The sequence below is a fragment of the Scyliorhinus torazame genome, chromosome 1 (assembly GCF_047496885.1).
Source record: "Scyliorhinus torazame isolate Kashiwa2021f chromosome 1, sScyTor2.1, whole genome shotgun sequence".
Lineage (NCBI taxonomy): Eukaryota > Metazoa > Chordata > Chondrichthyes > Carcharhiniformes > Scyliorhinidae > Scyliorhinus > Scyliorhinus torazame.
Window position 1 is genome coordinate 189,140,570 of NC_092707.1, and position 21,797 is coordinate 189,162,366.

Consider the following 21,797-nt stretch of genomic DNA (forward strand, 5'->3'; position numbering starts at 1 on the left):
ATGTTACATTGTATTATGTTGGTGCCCTGTGGGCTCCGCCCCTGGCTTCGCACCCTGGGGTAGGTATATAGATCTGCTGCCTGCAGGCGACTCTCAGTACAGAGCAGTCGCAGGCAGGCACAGTTCCAGCTGATTAAAACCACTGTTCACTTCAACTCTCCGTCTCGTGTGAATTGATGGTCGCATCAAACAGCATAACACACAAGCAAGTTTTTATTTATTAAAATAAACAATGAAGAATAATTCTGACAAGGTAACTGAGTGTGTGTGACCTCCTGGGGCCACCATTGCTGCTGTTCACACATAGTACATTGACAGGGGATTTAAATATTAATCATTGCCCAAGAGTCCAGTGGGGAATCACCAGTATGGTGCCTTGAGGCACATCACAGCTGCTTGTATATACCACACTGTTTCATTCTGCACTGCCAATCATATTGCAGAGGAGGGAAGGAGATGAGTGATATAAAATAATTACTAAATTTACATCTTCCATCTCTTTTCATAAAAATCTCTTTGCGGGCTGGAAACGTTCAGCTCCAGTGCTTCTTGCATCTATTGTTCAAGTACTCTTATTTGCATATTTATGAATATTATTTATAGCCCTAAAATGTGCAAACCACATTTCAATCTGCTTATCTCCATCTCATGACTCCGCTGACCCTTTTCACAAGGTGAAGAAAAATTATCGCATTTTCAGTATTATACAGAGTATCGAAGCATATGCTACACTATTAGACAAGCCACAATGCCTATGACAGACTGAGTGGTCTTAAGTTGGGCATTGTAGTACTAACAAGTGGGGATACGTTTATCTTATGCTTGAAAGGAGAAATATTCAAAGTTGCCGTGATATATTCTCATCAATTCAAAGATGTTTCTTTGCTCCCTCGTGATATACAGAGGCATTGTTAGATACTGCTTAGGGAAGATGCCATGACTCAGGGTTCCTGTCACCTTTTTATGGCAGTTACTAACAACGTTCTTGCTTCGGCCATATTCTAATAAAAAACTACATTATAATCTAGTCTTTCGTCTAAATGAAAAGGATCCTGATTGTCAACACAACCTTCACCAACTTGCCCCCACTCTGCCATGTTTCTAACCCAATGGTGCTGACTGGCAGAATAATGGCATCAGTGTCAATAACTTTGATTGGTCGGGAAGAGAAAATTGTTATTGGTATTTTCTTCTAACTGGACAGACGGTAGCACAGTGGTTAGCACTGGTGCTGCACAGTGCCATGGTCACAGGTTCGATTCCTGACTTGGGCCACTGTGTGGAGTCTGCACGTTCTCCCCATGTGTATGCGTGGGTTTCCTCCGGGTGCTCCGGTTTCCTCCCACAAGTCCCGAAAGACATGTTGTTAGGTGAATTGGACATTCTGAATTCTCCCTCAGTGTATCCGAGCGGGCGCCAGAATGTGGTGACTAGGGGCTTTTCACAGTAACTTCATTGCAGTGTTAATGTAAGCACCCTTGTGACAATAAAGATTATTATAAAGATTGTTACATCTCACAATGTTCTGTTGACATGGCTGCATAGCATTTGAGACAGTGACTTGGGTCAGCTCACTCTCCAATCTCTGGTGAGCCCAGCGGAGATTTGCACCTCACTGGAATTTTAACTGACTTTGGAAGAATTGATCAGCAGCAGCAGGGCTGATCGGGCTACTTAATTATAAGCAAGTGAGCAACTTACGTAAAAACCCTATTCCAATTTTTCTATGATTTCATGCCAAATGATTTAATAAAATTGCATTAGCCAATCTCAGCAAGGGGCTATCATTTCATCAAAACAGCTGCAAAGGCATCCTCAACAAGAGGTAACTAAGTCGCACTGACCATGAAGATCCCAGTATTATCTATGGTCTGTGCTGAGTTCACTGTTCTTAGGAAGGGCAGCACACAGTAGGCACCTATAACTGGCCTCAGGGCTGGGTCAGTGAGGGATATTAGCCAGAGTTTTCCCTTCACCTTGGCCATTTGCCACACCTGTTTGGGACATGGTGAAAACATGAAGAATTGACTTTATCTCAAAAAATATATAAATTGTAAAACATACTGGCTGAGGTTCTCTGTTGTGAGTCCGTCCCACTACCGCTGCCAATGATTTGGCGCTCAGCCAAATCTCCATTTACTGCAGCAGGACCAGAGAATGCCCCCGGCGTGAGCAAATGGAGAATTCTGCCCACTGTCCCGGAAAAGCGAAGTCGATAATTGCTCAGTGACATCAATCAAACAAAACTGTTACAGTTCCAATTTTCCAGTCTGTTCCACGCCAGGACTGAAGGAAATAGAGAGAAGTATAACCTTAGATGATTACTTGCGATACAATTTTCTGGTCACACCAGCGTGAGGCAAAGACGTGGCTGGGACAGGAAAATTTAGTGAGTCAATTGACGTTTTCCCATTCCCGTCCTGCCTGCGATATTGCCTACTGTTGGTGGGACAGAAAAACCCTGGTCTTGGAGATCTTGTCGCACCTGTGGAGTACAACCAGAGCTGGGCATTGGACATAGAGGAGCGGGAAGACCTTCTGGAATTTTGCTCGGTTACCCTTACAGAGTCTAAAAAGTTCTCCCTGAGTGTGAGAGAACCTCAGGGTTCACCTTGCCGACCTCCGATCAAACAGGTCAAAATCTATCATAAAATGTTTACTCCATATCTTGTGTGAAACACGAGTGCCATCCATGTGTGAAAATTAGAGCAAAATGTGTTTCCCTTTGGATTCAAGCCAGAGACCGGGGGCAGGATTCTCCACCCGCCCCCCCGGCCGGGTCGGAGAAACTCTGGTGGGCGCTGCAAATCCCGCCCCGCCGCTTCGACGCCGACCGCCGTATTCTCCGGCGCCGGTTTTTGGGCGGGGATCACGCCACGCCGGTTGGGGGCCATTGGCAGCGCCCCCCCCCCCCGGCGATTCTCTGGGCCCCAATGGGCAGAGCGGCCGTCAGTTTCTGGCCAGTCCCGCCGGCGCAGATTGGACATGGTCCCACACGGTGGGACCTGGCAGGTACGTTGGCTGGTGCGGTCCTCAGGTGGGCGCGGGGGATCTGACCCCAGAGGGGACCCCACAGTGGCATGGCCCGCGATCGGGGCCCACCGATCTGCAGGCGAGCCTGTGCCGTGGGGACATTTCTTCGTTCCGCGCCGGCCCCTGCAGGGCTCCGCCATGGCCGGTGCGGAGAGGAAACCCCCCTGTGCATGCGGCAGAATACGGTGGCCGGTCTGCGCATACGCTGTACCACGCTGGCAGTTCTGCGTATGCGCTAACTCGTGCAGTCTCTTCGGCAGTGGCAACGCGGCGCCAACCCCTCCATCGCCGGCCTAGCCCCCGGAAGTGCGGAGAATTCCGCGATATCCGGTTGGCCCGATGCCGGAGTGGTTCGCGCCGTGTTTTACGCCGGCGTCGGGCTATCGTGCCGGTTCGGGAGAATCCCGCCTTAGAAGTCCTTGTACAGTATGCTGCTTAACCTTGCCTTCTCCAAGCTGAAGACTCTGGTTGGAACCAGACAAGGCTCAGGAACACTGGTAGACACAAAGGTGTTTCCTTTGAATGAACATCTGGTAACCCTGTGGATGCATACAACAGGGAACAATCCTGTTTATGGGTCATCCAGGAATTAGATTGAACATTGCTCATAATTTTAAAGCTCATGGGGCGTGATTTAGTGGCTGTGTTGCGCTTAAGCAAGGGCGCAATGAGGCTGTTCAATCGCGGGAGAGGCCAAAATCGAGAACCGCGCTGGGTGCCGATCTCTTTGTGATTTAATGGGCCTGCTACCGTTGCTGAGATCAGGATCCCGTCATCGCGTGGCGCGAAACCAATAATCACCACTTCAAACCAATCAACATGCAATTAACGGGAGCGACCCTCTATCTAACAGATGTCCGTGATCTAACCGTCTCCCCTGAAAATAGTCACGCACCGCCAATTGATACTCCTTTTTTTAAATGTGGAAGCTGGCGGAAGGGCTACTGCGGGGACCTGAGGAGGTGAGTAAGCATCTCCGCTCCCGGGCAACGAGCCTTGGGGCACTGGGGGGGGGGGGGGTTGCCCTGGGGTTCGCAGGGGGTTGGGGGAGCCACTGAGGGGCCAGACTTGGTTGGAGTGGACCGCCATCAGTGGGGAGGGGGCGCTGCAGATCAGGAGGGTGGTCGCTCATGGCCAAGCTGGGGGGGTGGGTGGTGGGGGGGGGGGGGGGGGGGGGTGGGGGGGGGTGGATGTCTCAGCGCTTTCGGGTCCACCATGCCAACCCCTGGACATTGTGGTCCCATCCCGGGGGGTAACTCCAGCCCGCATGTCCCACCGACCCCCATAACTCCCTCTGACCACAAAGCCACTGGCCGTATGGCTGAAGACAAATGCTCATAGGGAATTGGCTGTCCTGGATAAGTGAACATTTCACACGTCCCTACTGGATCCCCATGGATAGGCGTGCCCTGAAGCATGTGGGGGCTATTGGCTAGCATCCCAATCAGACCGTGATACCTTGTCACTGTGTCTGAGCACTGTGGGAGGCAACAGTATGGGTGCAGCATCCAACATCCAAACAACTAGGGCCTGGGCTCCAGCACCGGGGACATTTCCGCTGCCAGAGGGTGGGTTTGTGCACCAGTGGGAGGGGTTGGGTGGGGGGGGGGGGGGGTGCATAGGGACTGGGGTCCGGTGAGCTGGGCCCCGCTGCTGCCGGTGGTGCGTGGCCAGGGCGGACGGTGAGGGAGAGCAATGGGGAGACTGGATGGTCCCAGGAAGGAAGACACCGCTGGTTGTCAGTCTCACACCCTCTCCCAATTCCATACAGATATTAAACAGTATGGACGATACCTTGGACCTGGCAGAAGCTGCCATAGTGGTGCTGCTGGCAGGACAGGCGGACAGACAGTGGAGAAGATGGTGACAGCAGCAGCGTCAGAGACTCGAGGTGATCCATGTGCAGGGCCACACCCTGCAGATCTGGCCACCTTACAGGCCAGGAAGGGAACCAGAGAGGAAGGCCAGCAATGGCCGAAGGATTACAGGTGGCATTGGACTTTTGAGCAGATGACGGTCAGCGTGTCGTGCAGGAGGCTCCGCCTCAACAAAGGGATGGTGCGGTCCCTGTGCCATATCCTTGCAGTTGTCGGTAGGGTGGGTCTCGAGGGAGCGGGTGACCACCGTCAACACTTCGTAGGGTTGCTCTGGGTTTGGCTCCCATTGCCGCCTCATCCCGATCGATGTCTACTGGGCCCTGGGGTTCACCTAGGGATGGAGGAGCTGCTGGACTGAGCCCCACCTGCCCCTACGTCATCTGGCTCTGCCAGCCCTGACGCCCTTCAATGACTGTAACACAGTATCGGTGCCCTCGACGATGCTACTCATGACTGGGACATGCTCTGAAGTGCCGTGACAATGCCCACCACAAATGGGCTGGCACCATTGATTCTGCGGGAGAATGGACATGTGGTTATTGGGAAGGATGGGTCATTCTGTATGGCATTCACAACTCACGTATGACAGTTCATCTGGGTGGGGGCCGGCGGACCTTCACCTCTGAGCCGCACACTGATTTCCAAACTGGTGACAGATCTGTTCTCGGCCACGACCGCAGCCTCCAGGGCCTATTCCTCGTTGGGGTGAGAACTCTGATGTCTGGCACCCCAACCCTCACCTGGACCCCCTCCCATGTTGTGGGCCAACGTACCGTGTGGGAACACACGCATCGTTCACCGCGGGGGATGGATGGGCAGTGTTTGGGGAGATGGGCCGTATGGGGGATGGGGAGGGAATGGGGATGGGGGATGGGGAGTACAGGGCAACTGATGGGGAGGGGTGGCATTGACGGCACTGCTGGACATGGGTGTGCCAGAGCATGGAAAGTGCTGATTGGGGTGGTGCCGGGTGCATTCTCGTGGGGGCGGTGGTCAGAGGTCCAGTGCCAACCCACCCATGCGGCCCAGTGGAGATCGTTAATCTTCTTACGTGACTGGGTACCGGTCCTCCTGGTAACGCTCTCCAAGTTGACGGCCGCTCCCACTTCCTCCCAGGTGGCACTGGCTGCCCTGTCGCTCACCCGCCAAGACCCTCGGGGGAACAGGGTATCCCGTCATGCCTCAACAGCATCCAATAATGTGCCCAGGTTGGCATCCCCGAATCGTGCGGCTAGTCTTCTCGGAAGCATGGCTGCGAGCTGTGTGGTGTTGGCTATGCAAGAGCAGTTTAATTGCTGCTCTCCCTTGTTAGCTGCGTGCTGGCGAGCACGATCCTGGCGAATCAGCCAGTTGGACCATCATTTGCGGCATGAAACCATAGGGTCTCATTAAGTGGGTCAATTAATGTTTTGTAACAGTGACGGCCTCACCGGGCCGAGCGTCGGGATGCTCGAGACAGTTCCTGCTCGCTACCACACGTAGAAATGTTTCCATTAATTTGCGTCCTTCGAATCTGAGAGCACAATCAATTTTCCATTAGGCCTGCTAATCTAATGACTGAAGAAAGGAAAATGCTAGAATCGAATACTAAGGAGGTGGAAGCAGGGCACATTGAAAATCTTAACACAATCAGGCTAGCCAGCATGATTTTGTGATGGGGAAATCATATTTGACTAATTTATTACAGTTTGTTGAGGAAGTAACAATAACGTAGATTGAGGGGAATCTGTAGATGCAGTGTACTTGGATTTCCAAAGTACATTTGATAAAGTTCCACATCAAAGATTAACTCAGAACATAAGAGCTCATGGTGTACAAAGAACAAAGAAAAGTACAGCACAGGAACAGGCCCGTCGGCCCTCCAAGCCCGTGCCGATCATGCTGCCCGACTAAACTACAATCTTCTACACTTCCGGGGTCTGTATCCCTCTATTCCCATCCTATTCATGTATTTGTCAAGATGCCCCTTAAATGTCACTATCATCCGTGCTTCCACCACCTCCTCCGGCAGCGGGTTCCAGGCACCCACTACCCTCTGTGTAAAAGACTTACCTCGTACATCTCCTTTAAACCTTGCCCCTCGCACTTTAAACCTATGCCCCCTAGTAATTGACCCCTCTACCCTGGGGAAAAGTCTCTGACTATCCACTCTGTCTATGCCCCTCATAATTTTGTAGACCGCTATCAGGTCGCCCCTCAACCTCCGTCATTCCTCATTCCAGTGAGAACAAACCGAGCTTATTCAACGTCTCCTCATAGCTAATGCTCTCCATACCAGGCAACATCCTGGTAAATCTCTTCTGCACCCTCTCTAAAGCCTCCACATCCTTCTGGTAGTGTCGTGATCAGAATTGAACACTATACTCCAAGTGTGGCCTAACTATGCAGCTGCAACATGACTTGCCAACTCTTATACTCAATGCCTTGGCCAATGAAGGCAAGCCTGCCGTATGCCTTCTTGACTACCTTCTCCACCTGTGTTGCCCCTTTCAGTGACCTGTGGACCTGTACACCTAGATCTCTCTGACTTTCAATACTCTTGAGCGTTCTACCATTCACTGTATATTCCCTACCTGCATTAGACCTTCCAAAATGCATTACTTGACATTTGTCTGGATTAAACTCCATCTGCCATCTCTCCACCCAAGTCTGTAAACAATCTAAATCCTGCTGTATCCTCTGACAGTCCTCACAGCGATCTGAAATTCCACCAACCTTTGTGTCGTCCGCAAACTTACTAATCAGACCAGTTACATTTTCCTCCAAATCATTTATATATACTACGAACAGCAAAGGTCCCAGCACTGATCCCTGCGGAAACAGCAAAGATCCCAGCACTGATTCCTGCGGAAACAGCAAAGGTCCCAGCACTGATCCCTGCGGAAACAGCAAAGGTCCCAGCACTGATCCCTGTGGAAACATCAAAGGTCACAGCACTGATCCCTGTGGAAACAGCAAAGGTCCCAGTACTGATCCCTGTGGATAAGAGGTAACAAATTATCATGGAATGAGGATTGGTTAGCTAACTGGCAACAAAGTGGAGGGATAAATGGGTAATTTTGGGTTGGCCAGACTTAACCTATGCAGTGCCACAGGGATCAGTGCTTGGCCCCTGCAGTATTTACAAACTGTATCAATGACTTGGTTGGAAGGGCCAAATCCATGTTTGCTAAATTTGACGCCGACGCAGAATTCGTGGACTTTCACGACAGTAAAACTGGCGCCGAACCTGGATCAATTCAGTAACTGTGGAGTGGCTAGCAGACGGCGCCATGTGTAACACAATCAATCCAATGAGAAATGGTGATTGATACTCGGGAGGCTGACAAGCTGCAGTCGTATATACACATTATAATCCTCACACACACTCATCCCAGCCAACAAGGTGGCAATGATTGTGATTGAGCTAACGGGTTGGCTGGGGCCAGAGGGCACCGAGGGCCGTGGCCTGGCGGGAAAATCTATACGACCAGTTGCACTAAGTTCGCAATGGGCTGTTAGCGGCGTGCGCTGCTGCATGGCTGACTTGCCAGTTGAGGCAATGGTGTTCTGTGCCCGTCCACTCAACCCCGCAGCCCACCACCTGGCCACCCACCACTACCCCCTGGCCCTGGCAGAATTCCCTCGGCCAGCAACACAACTGTCAGCAAACAATGGCGATGTTGAACACTTTCCGTACCCCCTCCCTCTCTCTCAGCAGCCACAACGCACAAGTGAACCGCGTGGTTGGGAACGTGGCCGATTGGAGGTGGAGCATCGCTGAGGTCCCGGAGAATACCGTGTCAGACCTGCTAATGATATGTAAGTGTTGTTTACTCTACGTGCATTCCGGACCGCATTGACTCAGCTATTGAGGTGATGGAGAATTGCGATTTTCCGTCAAATCGGTGCCCGCCGCAGTTTTAGCGTCGGAACCTATTCTCCGCCCATTCGCGTTTTGCGATTTCGGCGTCAGCCAACAGAGAATCCCGCTCAAGGAGTTTGTAATGGGCAATAAATTGGCAGATGGAGTATAATGTGGAAAAATGTGAACTTGTACACTTGTCCAGAATAGAAAATCAGCATGTTACTTAAGTAGAGAGAGATTGCAGATCTCTGCAGTACAATGGGGTCTGTGTGTCTTGGCACATGAATCACAAAAAGTTAGTATGCAGGTGCAGCAAGTGATGAGGAAGACAAATGGGATGTTGTCAATTATTGCAAGGGGAATGGAATATAAAAGTAGGGAGGTTTTTCTATAGTTGTACAGGGCATTGGTTTACAGTGTACAGTTTTTATCTCCTTATTTAAGAAATCATACAATTGCATGAAAAGCAGTAAAGATCCATTGACAAATTCCTGGGATGACGGTGTTGTTTTTGCAATGTTCTTTGGTTGGGCTGATATGATCAAAGAACATTAGACTTTGATTTATAAACAAAGCTATTTATTACTAACACTACATTAACTAATGACTAAAATATCTAAGATAAATACTGTTGGGAATAATGTCTATCACTGACTTACACTAAGATACAACCGAGCTACTTTTAACTATAACTGCTAACAACTACTGACAAAAACCTTCTGAAGCAATGATGTGGAGATGCCGGCGTTGGACTGAGGTGAGCACAGTGCGAAGTCTTACAACACCAGATTAAAGTCCAACAGGTTTGTTTCGATGTCACTAGCTTTCGGAGCGCTGCTCCTTCCTCAGGTTCCTCCTCCCTCCTTCACCTGAGGAAGGAGCAGCGCTCCGAAAGCTAGTGACATTGAAACAAACCTGTTGGACTTTAACCTGGTGTTGTAAGACTTCCTTCTGAAGCAAAGCATCGTGCATCCTGGGTCCTGGGACTCCATACTCACCCCACCTGCTGGTCGGATGGTAGAACTACAACAATAATACATAACTTATAATACACATGCAGATCATAGAATTTACAGGGATGATGAACTACTCCTATTATATACAGATAATAGTCTACCTATCATCACAGTTTTATGAGAAATGTTGGGCAGGTTAGGCTGCATCCTTGAAGAATGAGAGGTGGTATTATTGAACCATAAGATTGTGAAGAGACTTGACCAGGTAAAAGGATGTTTCTTTCCCCTTATGAGAGAGAATAGAGCTAGGGGACACCATTTAAAAAGGAGAGGTCTCCCATTTCAGATGGAGATGAGGAGAACTGTTTTTCTCTCAGAGGTTTGTTGGTCTGTGGAATTCCATTTCCCAGATCGCAGTGGAGGCAAGCTTATTAAATATGTTTAAGGCTGAGTTAGCTAGATTGACTGACAAGGGAGTCAAGGGGTAGACAAGAAAGTAGAATTGAGGCCACAATAAGATCAGCCATGTCTTATCAAATGATGGAGCAGGCTTGAGTGGCTGAATCGCCTATTTCTGCTCCTAACTCGTACATCCATATGAAATGTGCTACATCTCCCAGTGTGTCTTTGTTGGCTCTTTGCCAGATTAACCTGAAGCTAACAGCATCCTCTCACTCTTTCTCTACAGCTGAAAGTCTCATTCAGTTTAGTGACCGGCTTTTGGAAAACGCTGAAAATCATATATAGCGTTCTTCTCTTTATCTATATGGAGTCTTTATTCTTTCTTTATAACGAATTGAAGGTATCAAGATTAGGGAATCAAAAATGCAGACAAAACCACCTTATGTCACCGATGATTCTGTCCTCTGGCACAACGACATACAACCATATTCAACGACACGGAGACCGGGATGAAATTTCAAAATTATCACTAACCGTTACCATGGGAGACCATATTCAGCAGGTTGTGAACAGTCTCCATTAGTGAAATCTGCTGGCTCTGTAGGATGCTGTTGTTCTGTGTGGCTGCACTCAGTTGCTTCTCAAGCTCTCCGATAATTACGCTTTGCTTCATCAACAGGTCCTGCATCTCCAATCTCTCTGCTTTTATTGACTGAAGCTCAGTTTCATGTTTTCCTTCCATTTCCAGGACTTTCCGTTCCAGGAAGCTGAAAGGCAAAAGGACTTCATGAAGAGTACCATGTCTCTGCCGTTTATTAACTAATATTTAGAATATTAAAAACCCTGCTTTCTGTGAGGGATGGATCCAGACTTCATAATGCATGCAAGGATTTCTACCATTCCTAAAAGTGTTCAAAATTAGAAAACTTTGTCACTTTTAGCCAGCAGTCATAGCCTTAGTTATAAATCAGGATGGTGCTCCTGGTGTGCTGGAGATTTATGGAGAGGTGAAACACTCCGATCTTCAGAAGATTTTGTTCTTTAGTAGTCAGAGCATTCTGCATAGCATTCTATCATGAAATAAGGTGGCTACTCCCAACTTACTTTCTTTTTCTGTTTTATTCAGTGTAAGACTGATTTCAATCACATTTCTCCACTTTACCCCATTGGGTTTCCCTGTGCCATGTTCCATTTTATAACCCAAAACTCTTGGCATTTTTGAAAAGGCAAGTGGCAGCCATGACTGTCTTGCCCATTCACTGATGTGATGTCACAGCAGCAACCTTAAAGCACCCGAGCTGGCATGGGCAGGTGTCCGTGGATAGTACCAATGTTCTTGATGCCACGCTTGAAGCTTTAACAAATGCAAGAGCAGACAGGAGAGAAATGTTGTTCCCAGCATCTGAAAGAAGAAATGTGCCCAGACACAAAGAGGCAAGAGATGGAGGTGGGGACAGAGGTCCGTAATCTGAGACTGTCCAGAAGCATATGGGTCATAGAGAAAGATTCAATGAGCCAAGCTCTGCAAAGGTGAGTGGCAAGCGAAACCCTGTGAAACCCTGCTGACTGGCCTCTATCTCTGCATATCCCAGCATGCACATGAGCTGAGCAGTGTGAGTATCCATTATTTTCTCTAACGTTGTCAGATCATGTGGCCAGTTGTATTACTGAGACATCAGCAACCCTTACATTTGGAGTTGAAGTGAACTGGAACCATCACTGCAGAATGCAACACCTCAACTGAATGCCATGTTGGAATAGGTGAGGGAGAGCAGTCCCTTCATAGATCATTCTCTGCTCATCTTGCATAACTCTCAGGAAATGTCTCAGTCTGGTGGTGGTGTGCTGGACTGCCACACTTGGTCGGTCGGTGAGGTGGATATTGTGAGGGTGACACTGCATTAGGCCACAGGTGATGGTGAAGTAGGAGGCCATGAAAAGTAGGAGCATTTGATTGCTCAATCTGCAGGTGTAGGACATGGAGGAGAGTCCCGTTCAATCCATGCTGTGGACATACAACTGATGTCATGTAAGGGGTTGGTGCTGCAGAGACACCTGCCGAGGTGCTGTGTCCTCATCACCTTCTTCTTGAGTTTCCAAAAGGTCGTCCATAGAATAATGATGATGTCGAGATTCATGTCGCATTACATTCACCCCCCCACCACCTGGCCTGGGCTTGCGAAATCCTACCAACTGTACTGGCTTGAGACAATTCACACCTCTTTAATCTGGGGTTACCCCTCTCTCTGGATCCGTAAAGACTTAATGACCTGAAAATGCTCGCATTCAAAGTATCGTATTGCATCTTTGACTTTGTCTATATATATGTTTCTAGAACCTACCTCTTCATTCACCTGAGTAAGGAGCAGTGCTCCGAAAGCTAGTGTTTGAAACAAACCTGTTGGACTTAAGCTGGTGTTGTAAGACTTCTTACTGTGCATAGAATAGTGGGGAGAGATGTTCCTGACCTCGCGCCATCATATCTTTCCTTCATGCCTTCCAAGAGCAGGTATGCTCATCTAAGCTAGATGAGAATGGGGAGCACATCTCAAGTTAGCAGGAGGAGGAGAGTGAGACAGCTGTGGGGAATTCCCTCAGGAGAACACAGGACCATCGCAGGCTGATCTGCTGGCTCGAAATGTTCGCCCTCAAGTGTCACAAACAAGGAGGGTTTTTCTGGAGCATCAGAAACAGATGAGCTCCCCAATGTCACAGATACCTGAGGCATTGCAGGGCCATGGGCAGTCAATGGAGGAGTCCATGCACAGCATGTACTCCCAAATGTCTCAGGATTTTGAATATATGGGTTTCTCCATTGAGAGAGCTGACAATTAAGTAATTGAGAGCCAAATGCAGCACCAATCTGAGTAGCTGCAGGAGCAACACACTGACAAGCACAGAAAGAGCGATGCCCTCTGTAGCACTGATGTTCAGTATCGCTTATAGGGTAAAGACGCTTCGATGATATGTTTGCTTCATCCCAGCTGGGCACCTCATTCAGCATGCAAAAGCACCTTCAAAGGGCTAGAGCGCTCAAATATGTTGAAGAGGGGGTCACTCCTGAGCAGGCACCAGCATTATTCCTTATCATAGAATCACAGAATCATAGAATTTGCCATGCAGACGGAGGCCATTTGGCCCATCGTGTCTGCACGGGCCCTTGGAAAGAGCACCCTACCTAAGCCCACACCTCCACCCTATCCCCCTAATCCAATATTCCCACCTAATGTTTTTGGACACGAAGGCAATTTAGAATGGCCAGTCCTAACCTCCACACCTTTGGACTTTGTGGTCCCTCCAATTCAGAAACCATCCATGCCAGAAGGTTCTGTGAGAGAGGCTGCCTCCACAATGATGTAAGAGCAGCTCCATGAGGATGAGCCCCCATACGCACCTCTGTGAAGAGGATGGAAGGCAAAAGAAGAGACCAGGTTGTTTCCATGTCCTTCTCAGGGAAAACATCCCCTCGGAGTGGACGGGAACACAAGGTACCAGGACGTTAGTCGTACTTTACATGACAACTAGCTGATGCTTTCTCGGTTGGAGTTGGTTTGTTCATGAGCTTTATTATAATAATAATGCCTTCAATCAGACTTGTTTCTTATTACTGCTTGATGTCAAAAGGGGCATAGGATTGATTCTACAGGGCTCAGTGACCCCTTCCCATTATTCCCCCAGCTGAAAGTCAAGAGGGGCCTGCCTAACAGTAAGTCAGCAGCCTTACAGCCATTTAATGAACCATCATAAGCTGGCAGCATGCGAATAATGGCAGCGCTGCCAGGAACGATGGCCATTGATGGTATTGCACTCAGGGTTTGAGGAGGTGAGCTGTGCTCGATTATGACTTTGCCAGTGGTTGTGGGCCCACCACCTTCTGGCACACCCTAGCAAGAGGGATGGAGGTAGGGTTTGAGAGGCCATGGGGAAGGTTGGCAACCTGGGGTTGGGATAACACCTGCTTATGTCACCCCGCTGCTGTTAAAATGAAAATGAAATGAAAATGAAATGAATGAATGAAATAAAAATCGCTTATTGTCACAAGTAGGCTTCAATGAAGTTACTGTGAAAAGCCCCTAGTCGCCACATTCCGGCACCTGTTCGGGGAGGCTGGTACGGGAATTGAACCGTGCTGCTGGCCTGCTTTAAAAGCCAGCGATTTAGCCCAGTGTGCTAAACCAGCCCCTGCAGTAGGGGCAAGGGTCTGTGTACAGGTAGGCAGGGGTATGCCATCTGCTGGATTTTATGTGCTCCCCGCCTTCAAATCCTCCGATGAAGAACAGCTTCAGGCCACGGAATGAAGGGGGGGGGGGGTGCGGAGAGGCCTATGTTTGCTGTGGTACTATGGTCGGTGTTGTGGGTGAATGGTAACGGTAGAGAGCCCAACTGTTTTTGGGTGTCAATGGTATTTTCCAGATTTCTGTGCTTGTCTTGCCGCATGGTTCTTCTCTCTGATGGAAGGTGAGTTACCGAGTCATCGATCTTAATGGATGTGGGGTTTCCAAGTGAAAAACTGTTGAATTAGCATGGCCTTTGCAGCCACCAGCCTGCTGATTGTGGTGAGGCCTGGATGGCATGGGCAGTGTTCCTCGAAAGCTTGGGCTTCATCTTAAGAGCCCTCTTCACTCTCCAACACCAAGGAAGAGTAGTGCTTCATGGTCCTCTTCGTCATCCAGCTCCAAGACCTTGTATAGACATATTGTGCACTGCATAGTAAATTACCACAGTACAAGGCACCCTGGCTGTATTTTACTAGCGGTCACTAGTGGACCAGTCAAGGCGACGGAAGCACATCTTCAAAGCAGATTTGTGTTCAGAGATGGCTTTGGTCGTAACACCTCCCCACCTCCATGTCTGTGTACCAGGAGTCATCTCCTCAGAGGAGTCTGGATGTTGGTCCGAAGTGGTGTGGCAGGATGAAGGAATCATGATGACTGCCCAGCAAGTGCGCACAGACCTGCAAGATGTACTTCTTGTGGTCACAGATCAGCTGCACATTCAATGAGTTGGCACCTTTTCTGTTCAGGAATTTGGCTGGCTGATTTATCGGAGCCTAGATGGCCATGGCGGTACAGTTAATGAACCAGAAGGAATACTCCTCTGGTGGCAAAGCCCAATGGCCGCTGTGCCTCATCTATCTTAATCTCCATCTCCAAAATAGGGCTTCCAAAGCCTCTCTGATGAGCTGCTGATGACAAGATGTAACCCAGGCATACAACCAATTCTTGGAATAACCCCATATACATAAAAATACAGGACAACACTGAGGTTGAGGTAGCATGTATGGGACTATCAGGAAGGCCATGAGACATCAGGTTATTGTGGACCCAAGTGCAAATGTCCAAGACCATCTGCCTGGACAGGTGCAGTGTTCTGCGGCATTCTGTCATTTGCAGGTCGCTTATTTATGGGTGGTAAACCTGATATTTTGGGTAGCACCTTCATCCCCTTGTATTTCCTTCCTGCATGGTCCTGACTGCCCCCTGACCCGGAGGACACATCTGCTGCAGCTCCACCTCGCTACCCTGTTCAAAATAAGAGTAAACAGTTCCCACTTCAACTCCCTCACCTACCAACTCAATCATTCAGCAGGGCTTCCTCTATCACCCTGTGCTGTCCGAGTGATGCCTGCAGCATTATGACTTCTTCCAGGGGTCCCACCGCCGACAAAACAACAGCTTCTCAGCACCAGCAATATGGCAACTATGGACCACCGATTGAGCAACTGAACAGAATTCTCTGCTTTTTAAGTATATCGGCCAGTGCTCCGTTCAGCATTCATGGCTCCCCTTTGTGTTCGTGACAGGTTTACTCCGACAAGTCCCAGACACTGCAGACATGTCTACCGATTGAACATTCCAAATTGTTCCTCTGAGGCCTGTAAATGTGCTCAACAGGCAGTTAATTGGAGGGCTGCAATTTTCTAGGAACCACCATCCTCCCCACCTCCCCCTCCATCTCTGGCACCCCCCTTTTAAAATCACCTTATGTACTAGAGGCATTGGGATCCAGTGACACCTTCCATGTAGGTGGTTTTCAATGAATGCCTCCATCCACACCCCCTAGCCTACCCCAAAGGCATTAGAAAACCCACCCCATGCATCCTATTGAGTCCCTGAGAGGAGACAATGTCAATTTCAAGTGAGGTGAACTTTGATTAGACTGGATGATAAGGGGCACAGCACACTTTGTATTTGTTTTATGGAGAGTTACAAGTGTATTGTAAGGTGGTAAATGTTGGTGCATTTAGATAATGGCAAGCCTTGGAAAAGAAAGGTAAGCACTTTATCATGTTGTCCAAATGCAGTGAAAGACATCCCAACTGGTGTAACTCTTTGTCAAATGCACATGAAAACATAATTTAAACAAAGACAGTCTGAGAAGATCAGTTCTTCAGCACACAAAAGTATTTCATTTCAAGTATACAGTACGATCAAGGAAGCCAGGCTGAAGCAACACTGAATTAACCAATTTATAATGTACTTATTTCAGAAAGTAAAAAGCATACACTTTAAACATGTCAGTAATCACCTTACTCCCACATTTGAAGCTGTAAATGGGACCCATGGCAAAAACATTATGATTGTGAATGGGTCTTGGAGATGATTCCACCATTTATATTCTTGAATTAAAATGGCCAAAAGCTGCTGTACTTGACAACATGGACTGCTCTGAATGGTCTGCTGTCGACTGGACGGGAAAATGGTTCTTAGGTGATCAGTCAGCCATGCAGCAGATTCTGCCAGAATTATGCAAGTTCTGTTGGAACCATATATAAACCACGATTTAGCTAGGAACATGGGAAGCTTCACTCCCTCAAGCCTATTTCATCAGCTTCGTTTATCTGCCTTTAATCCGTATTCCTCAATCCCCTTACCAAGGAAAGAATGGTCGACCTCCGTTGAGAATGTTTCACCTGGCCCAGCCTTTTGGGAGAGGAGATTTCAAATTTTCTCCATGTGACAGAGTCGAGACACAAATACTCTTTCATTTTAATCCCGTGGCTTTTGGAATTATAGGTTGCACTGAGCTCAAGAGAATAAATCTCAGGGGCTCTTTATTTCTGTATATTTCAACTGGAAATTGTTCACCTTGCCTCGCAGTTTGAGTCTTTCACTGCTTAAGTGACAATGCCGGCAGCATTTATACCCACCTGTTTTTTTCATGGAGTTTGGTAATTTCCTGTGTCTGAACCATGATTTCTTTCTCCAGTTTGTTTGTTGAAAGTGAATTCTCCAGCAGCTGGATCTCAAGCCGTGATGTCTGATTCAGAACCTTAAAAATACACAAGTAATCATTGAGAATATAAAAGAACGGCTCTCATTTCAGCCTGGACTCAGCACCTGCAAAGCATTGGGGGAGCTTCTGTATTCTAAACAAAAAGAAAAGTGAAGCGAATGCTGAATCCAGACAGGTGGCTTTGCTAATCTATGCTCTTTTTTTAAAATTGCTGAGCTTCTACCACTTGAAAATGGACAGCAAACTCCTCATGAGCAACTCAAGCAAACGTGTCTTTGTTGTCATTTCAGAAGGCTAGTGCCAGACTTATTTGGAAGTGATTGAATACGGAGGAGTCGAGAGAGCTACAAATCGAAGGAGACCAAGATTCAGAAGGAGAAAGAGACATTCAAAGCAAATTTTAAACATTTTTGATATTTTTACCAGAGATTTGTTGACTTATGAGTTGTCTGATTCTACGCTTGTTATCCCATGATTTTGTAAGTGGGTAGGAAATTGTGGGCTAATAACTGCTCAAGTAGAAACACCAAAGATATTGCCCCAGATCTTTCCAGTTTACGGCACTGCTGGGAATAAGCCCGCAAAACCCAGTGGGTGAGTGAGAGGGTGACTGGTGATCACTTGGGCAGTCGGGTCATGTAGCGCACAAAGACTCCATGAGACGAATAGAGTGAAGTCGATGAGGCTTTATTAAGCATGTCTGTTCCCCCGCAGCTCGATAGTAAACTGGCCTGCGGGGGAAGACTCCGGCTTCTTATACTCCGCCTTCAGGGTGGAGCTTGAGGTCAACGGCCAACCAGGACCCGGGATCTGTCAGCCAATGACATTAGGGCTTCCAGTCCCACATGACCCCCAATACATACTACCACATTCACCCCTTGTCAAAAATGAACCCGGCGGGGTGATGCTTCGGATGGTGGTAAGGGTTTACAGGGCTGGTCCTGGGAGGACAAACCATTCACATGGCAATACAGTATTGGACAATTTTGTCCTGTTGCAACTATTTACAGAGGGTATAGGAAGAAAAGCAAAATGTTCTTGTGAACAGTCCATATTTGTTTTACATTGACGCCACGAGTTGGTCGGGCGGTCTGGTCGTCCGTGTCGATCGCCTCGGCCCCGGCGTTGGTGGTGGTGCTTGTACCAGTGTTGTCGCCTCCAGGAGCCGTATGGTTTCAGCTTGGGCTTGATTCTTGGTCGGAGCTGAGGGGAGGGGGACCGATCCTCCTGGGAAGGGGGCGGTCGCGGGGTGCGGCGGTGGCAGGAAGGGGGGGGTTGGGTTGATGGTGTCGGGGGGGGTGTGTGTGTTGCCGGCGGGCGCCAGATCCTGCAGGGAGACCGTGCCCTCTCGGCCGTCGGGGTACTCCACGTAGGCGTACTGGGGGTTCGCGTGGAGGAGGTGAACCCTTTCGACCAACGGGTCCGCCTTATGTGCCCGCACATGCTTTCGGAGCAGGATGGGTCCTGGGGCCGCCAGCCAGGTCGGCAGCGACGTTCCAGAGGAAGACCTCCTAGGGAAGACAAGGAGACGCTCATGTGGCGTTTGATTAGTGCTCGTACATAATAACGACCGGATGGAATGGAGAGCGTCAGGGAGGACCTCCTGCCACCGTGAAACTGGGAGGTCCCTGGACCGTAGGGCCAGTAGGACGGCCTTCCAGACTGTGCCGTTCTCCCTTTCTACTTGCCCGTTCCCCCGGGGGTTGTAGCTGGTCGTCCTGCTTGAGGCTATGCCCTTGCTGAGCAGGAACTGGCGCAGCTCGTCACTCATGAAAGAGGACCCCCTGTCGCTGTGGACGTATGCGGGGTAACCGAACAGTGTGAAGATGCTGTTCAGGGCTCTAATGACTGTGGCCACGGTCATGTCAGAACAGGGAATGGCAAAAGGGAAGCGGGAGTATTCGTCCACTACATTAAGAAAATATGCGTTGCGGTCGGTGGAGGGGAGGGGCCCTTTGAAATCGAGACTGAGGCGTTCAAAGGGGCGGGAAGCCTTAATCAGGTGCGCTCCATCTGGCCTGAAAAAATGCGGCTTGCATTCCGCGCAGATGTGGCAGTCCCTTGTGACTGTACGGACCTCCTCTAAAGAGTATGGGAGATTGCGGGACTTGATGAAGTGGTAAAACCGAGTGACCCCCGGGTGGCAGAGGTCCTCGTGGAGGGTTTGGAGGCGGTTAATTTGTGCGTTGGCACATGTGCCACGGGATATGGCATCGGACGGCTCGTTCAGCTTTCCGGGACGATACAAAATCTCATAGTTGAAGGTGGAGAGCTCGATCCTCCACCTTAAGATCTTGTCGTTTTTGATTTTGCTCCGCTGTGCATTATCGAACATGAAGGCTACCGACCGTTGGTCCGTGAGGAGAGTGAATCTCCTGCTGGCCAGGTAATGCCTCCAATGTCACACAGCTTCCACTATGGCTTGGGCTTCCTTTTCTACTGAAGAGTGGCGGATTTCTGAGGCGTGGAGGGTCCGGGAGAAAAAGGACACGGGTCTGCCCGCTTGGTTAAGGGTGGCCGCTAGAGCTACGTCGGAGGTGTCGCTCTCGACCTGGAAGGGGAGGGACTCATCGATGGCGCGCATCGTGGCCTTTGCGATATCCACTTTGATGCGGCTGAAGGCCTGGCAAGCCTCTGTCGACAGAGGGAAGGTCGTGGTCTGTATTAGGGGGCGGGCCTTGTCTGCGTACTGGGGGACCCACTGGGCGTAGTATGAAAAGAACCCCAAGCAGCGTTTCAGGGCTTTTGGGCAGTGCGGGAGGGGAAATTCCATGAGTGCGCGCATACGTTCGGGGTCGGGGCCTATTATCCCATTGCGCACTACGTAGCCCAGAATGGCTAGCCGGTCGGTGCTAAAAACGCACTTGTCCTCGTTGTACGTGAGGTTCAAGGCTTTGGCGGTCTGGAGGAATTTTTGGAGGTTGGCGTCGTGGTCCTGCTGATCGTGGCCGCAGATGGTTACATTGTCGAGATACGGGAACGTGGCCCGCAACCCATGTTGATCAACCATTCGGTCCATCTCCCGTTGGAAGACCGAGACCCCGTTTGTGACGCCAAAAGGGACCCGTAGGAAATGGTATAATCGCCCGTCTGCCTCGAAGGCTGTGTACTTGCGGTCACTTGGGCGGATGGGTAGCTGATGGTAGGCGGACTTGAGGTCCACGGTGGAGAAGACTTTATACTGGGCAATCCGATTGACCATGTCAGATATGCGGGGGAGAGGGTACGCGTCTAGTTGTGTGTACCTGTTGATGGTCTGGCTATAGTCAATGACCATCCTTTGTTTCTCCCCTGTCTTCACTACTACCACCTGCGCTCTCCAGGGACTATTGCTGGCCTGGATTATGCCCTCCTTTAGTAGCCGCTGGACTTCGGACCGACTGAAGGTCCGGTCCTGGGCGCTGTACCGTCTGCTCCTAGTGGCGACGGGTTTGCAATCCGGGGTGAGGTTCGCAAACAAGGACGGGGGTTGCACCTTGAGGATAGCGAGGCCGCAGATAGTGAGTGGGGGTATGGGGCCGCCGAATTTGAACGTAAGGCTCTGTAGATTGCATTGGAAATCTAATCCCAGCAAGGTGGGGGCACAGAGTTGGGGAAGGACGTTTAGTTTGTAGTTTTTGAACTCCCTCCCCTGCACCGTTAGGGTAACTATGCAGAATCCCTGGATCTGTACGGAGTGGGATCCTGCAGCTAGGCAAATCTTTTGTGCGCTGGGATAGGTGGTTAAGGAACAGCGTCTTACCGTGTCGGGGTGTATAAAGCTTTCCGTGCTCCCGGAGTCGACTAGGCATGGCGTCTCGTGGCCGTTTATTAGTACCGTTGTCGTCGTCGTCTGGAGTGTCCGGGGCCGAGCTTGATCGAGTGTAATCGAAACGAGCCGTGGTTGTAGTAGTGGAGTGGGGTCCGTTGTTGCCGTCCAAGATGGAGTCGGGGATGAACAAAATGACCGCCCCCATACATCGCACATGGCTGGGGGGTCACAAGATGGCGGCGGGGGTGGACAAAATGGCCGCCCCCACGCGTCGTACAGGTCTGGGGCGGTCCAAGATGGCGGCGCCCCTCCTCCTCTCGTGGTGGCCGGGACCCAAAATGGCGGCGTCTGCGGGTCGCCCATCGGCGCCCCTCCTCCCCTCGTGGTGGCCGGGACCCAAAATGGCGGCATCTGCGGGTCGCACATGGTGTGCTGGGGAGCGCTAGGACCGTGAGCGCTAGGACCGCGAGCGCTAGGACCGCGCGGAGCTCCCTCACCGCGAGCGCTAGGACCGCGAGCGCTAGGACCGCGCGGAGCTCCCTCACCGGGGACAGCGGTGGTCGGGGCCCAAGTAGGTGGCGCCGGCGGGTCAGGCGTGGGGCGTGCGGTGGGGGTTAGGGTGGCGTTAGGGACACGGAAAACTCCCTCCTCTCCGTGGAGAGTGTTGGCCGGGACGCAAAGCGGTAGCGCCGGCG

General features: G+C 50.0%; 1 protein-coding gene across 1 annotated transcript in view; it reads right to left on the bottom strand.

Moving 5' to 3' along the window:
- angpt2b (angiopoietin 2b) overlaps nt 1-21,797 on the bottom strand; it is a 374,156-nt gene that overhangs the window by 165,907 nt on the left and 186,452 nt on the right. The window contains exons 4-5 of the mRNA XM_072501637.1: nt 17,266-17,387; nt 10,650-10,882 (exon numbers count right to left, since the gene is read on the bottom strand). Coding sequence (XP_072357738.1) covers nt 10,650-10,882; nt 17,266-17,387 — 355 coding nt within the window. The remainder of the gene's footprint in view (nt 1-10,649; nt 10,883-17,265; nt 17,388-21,797) is intronic.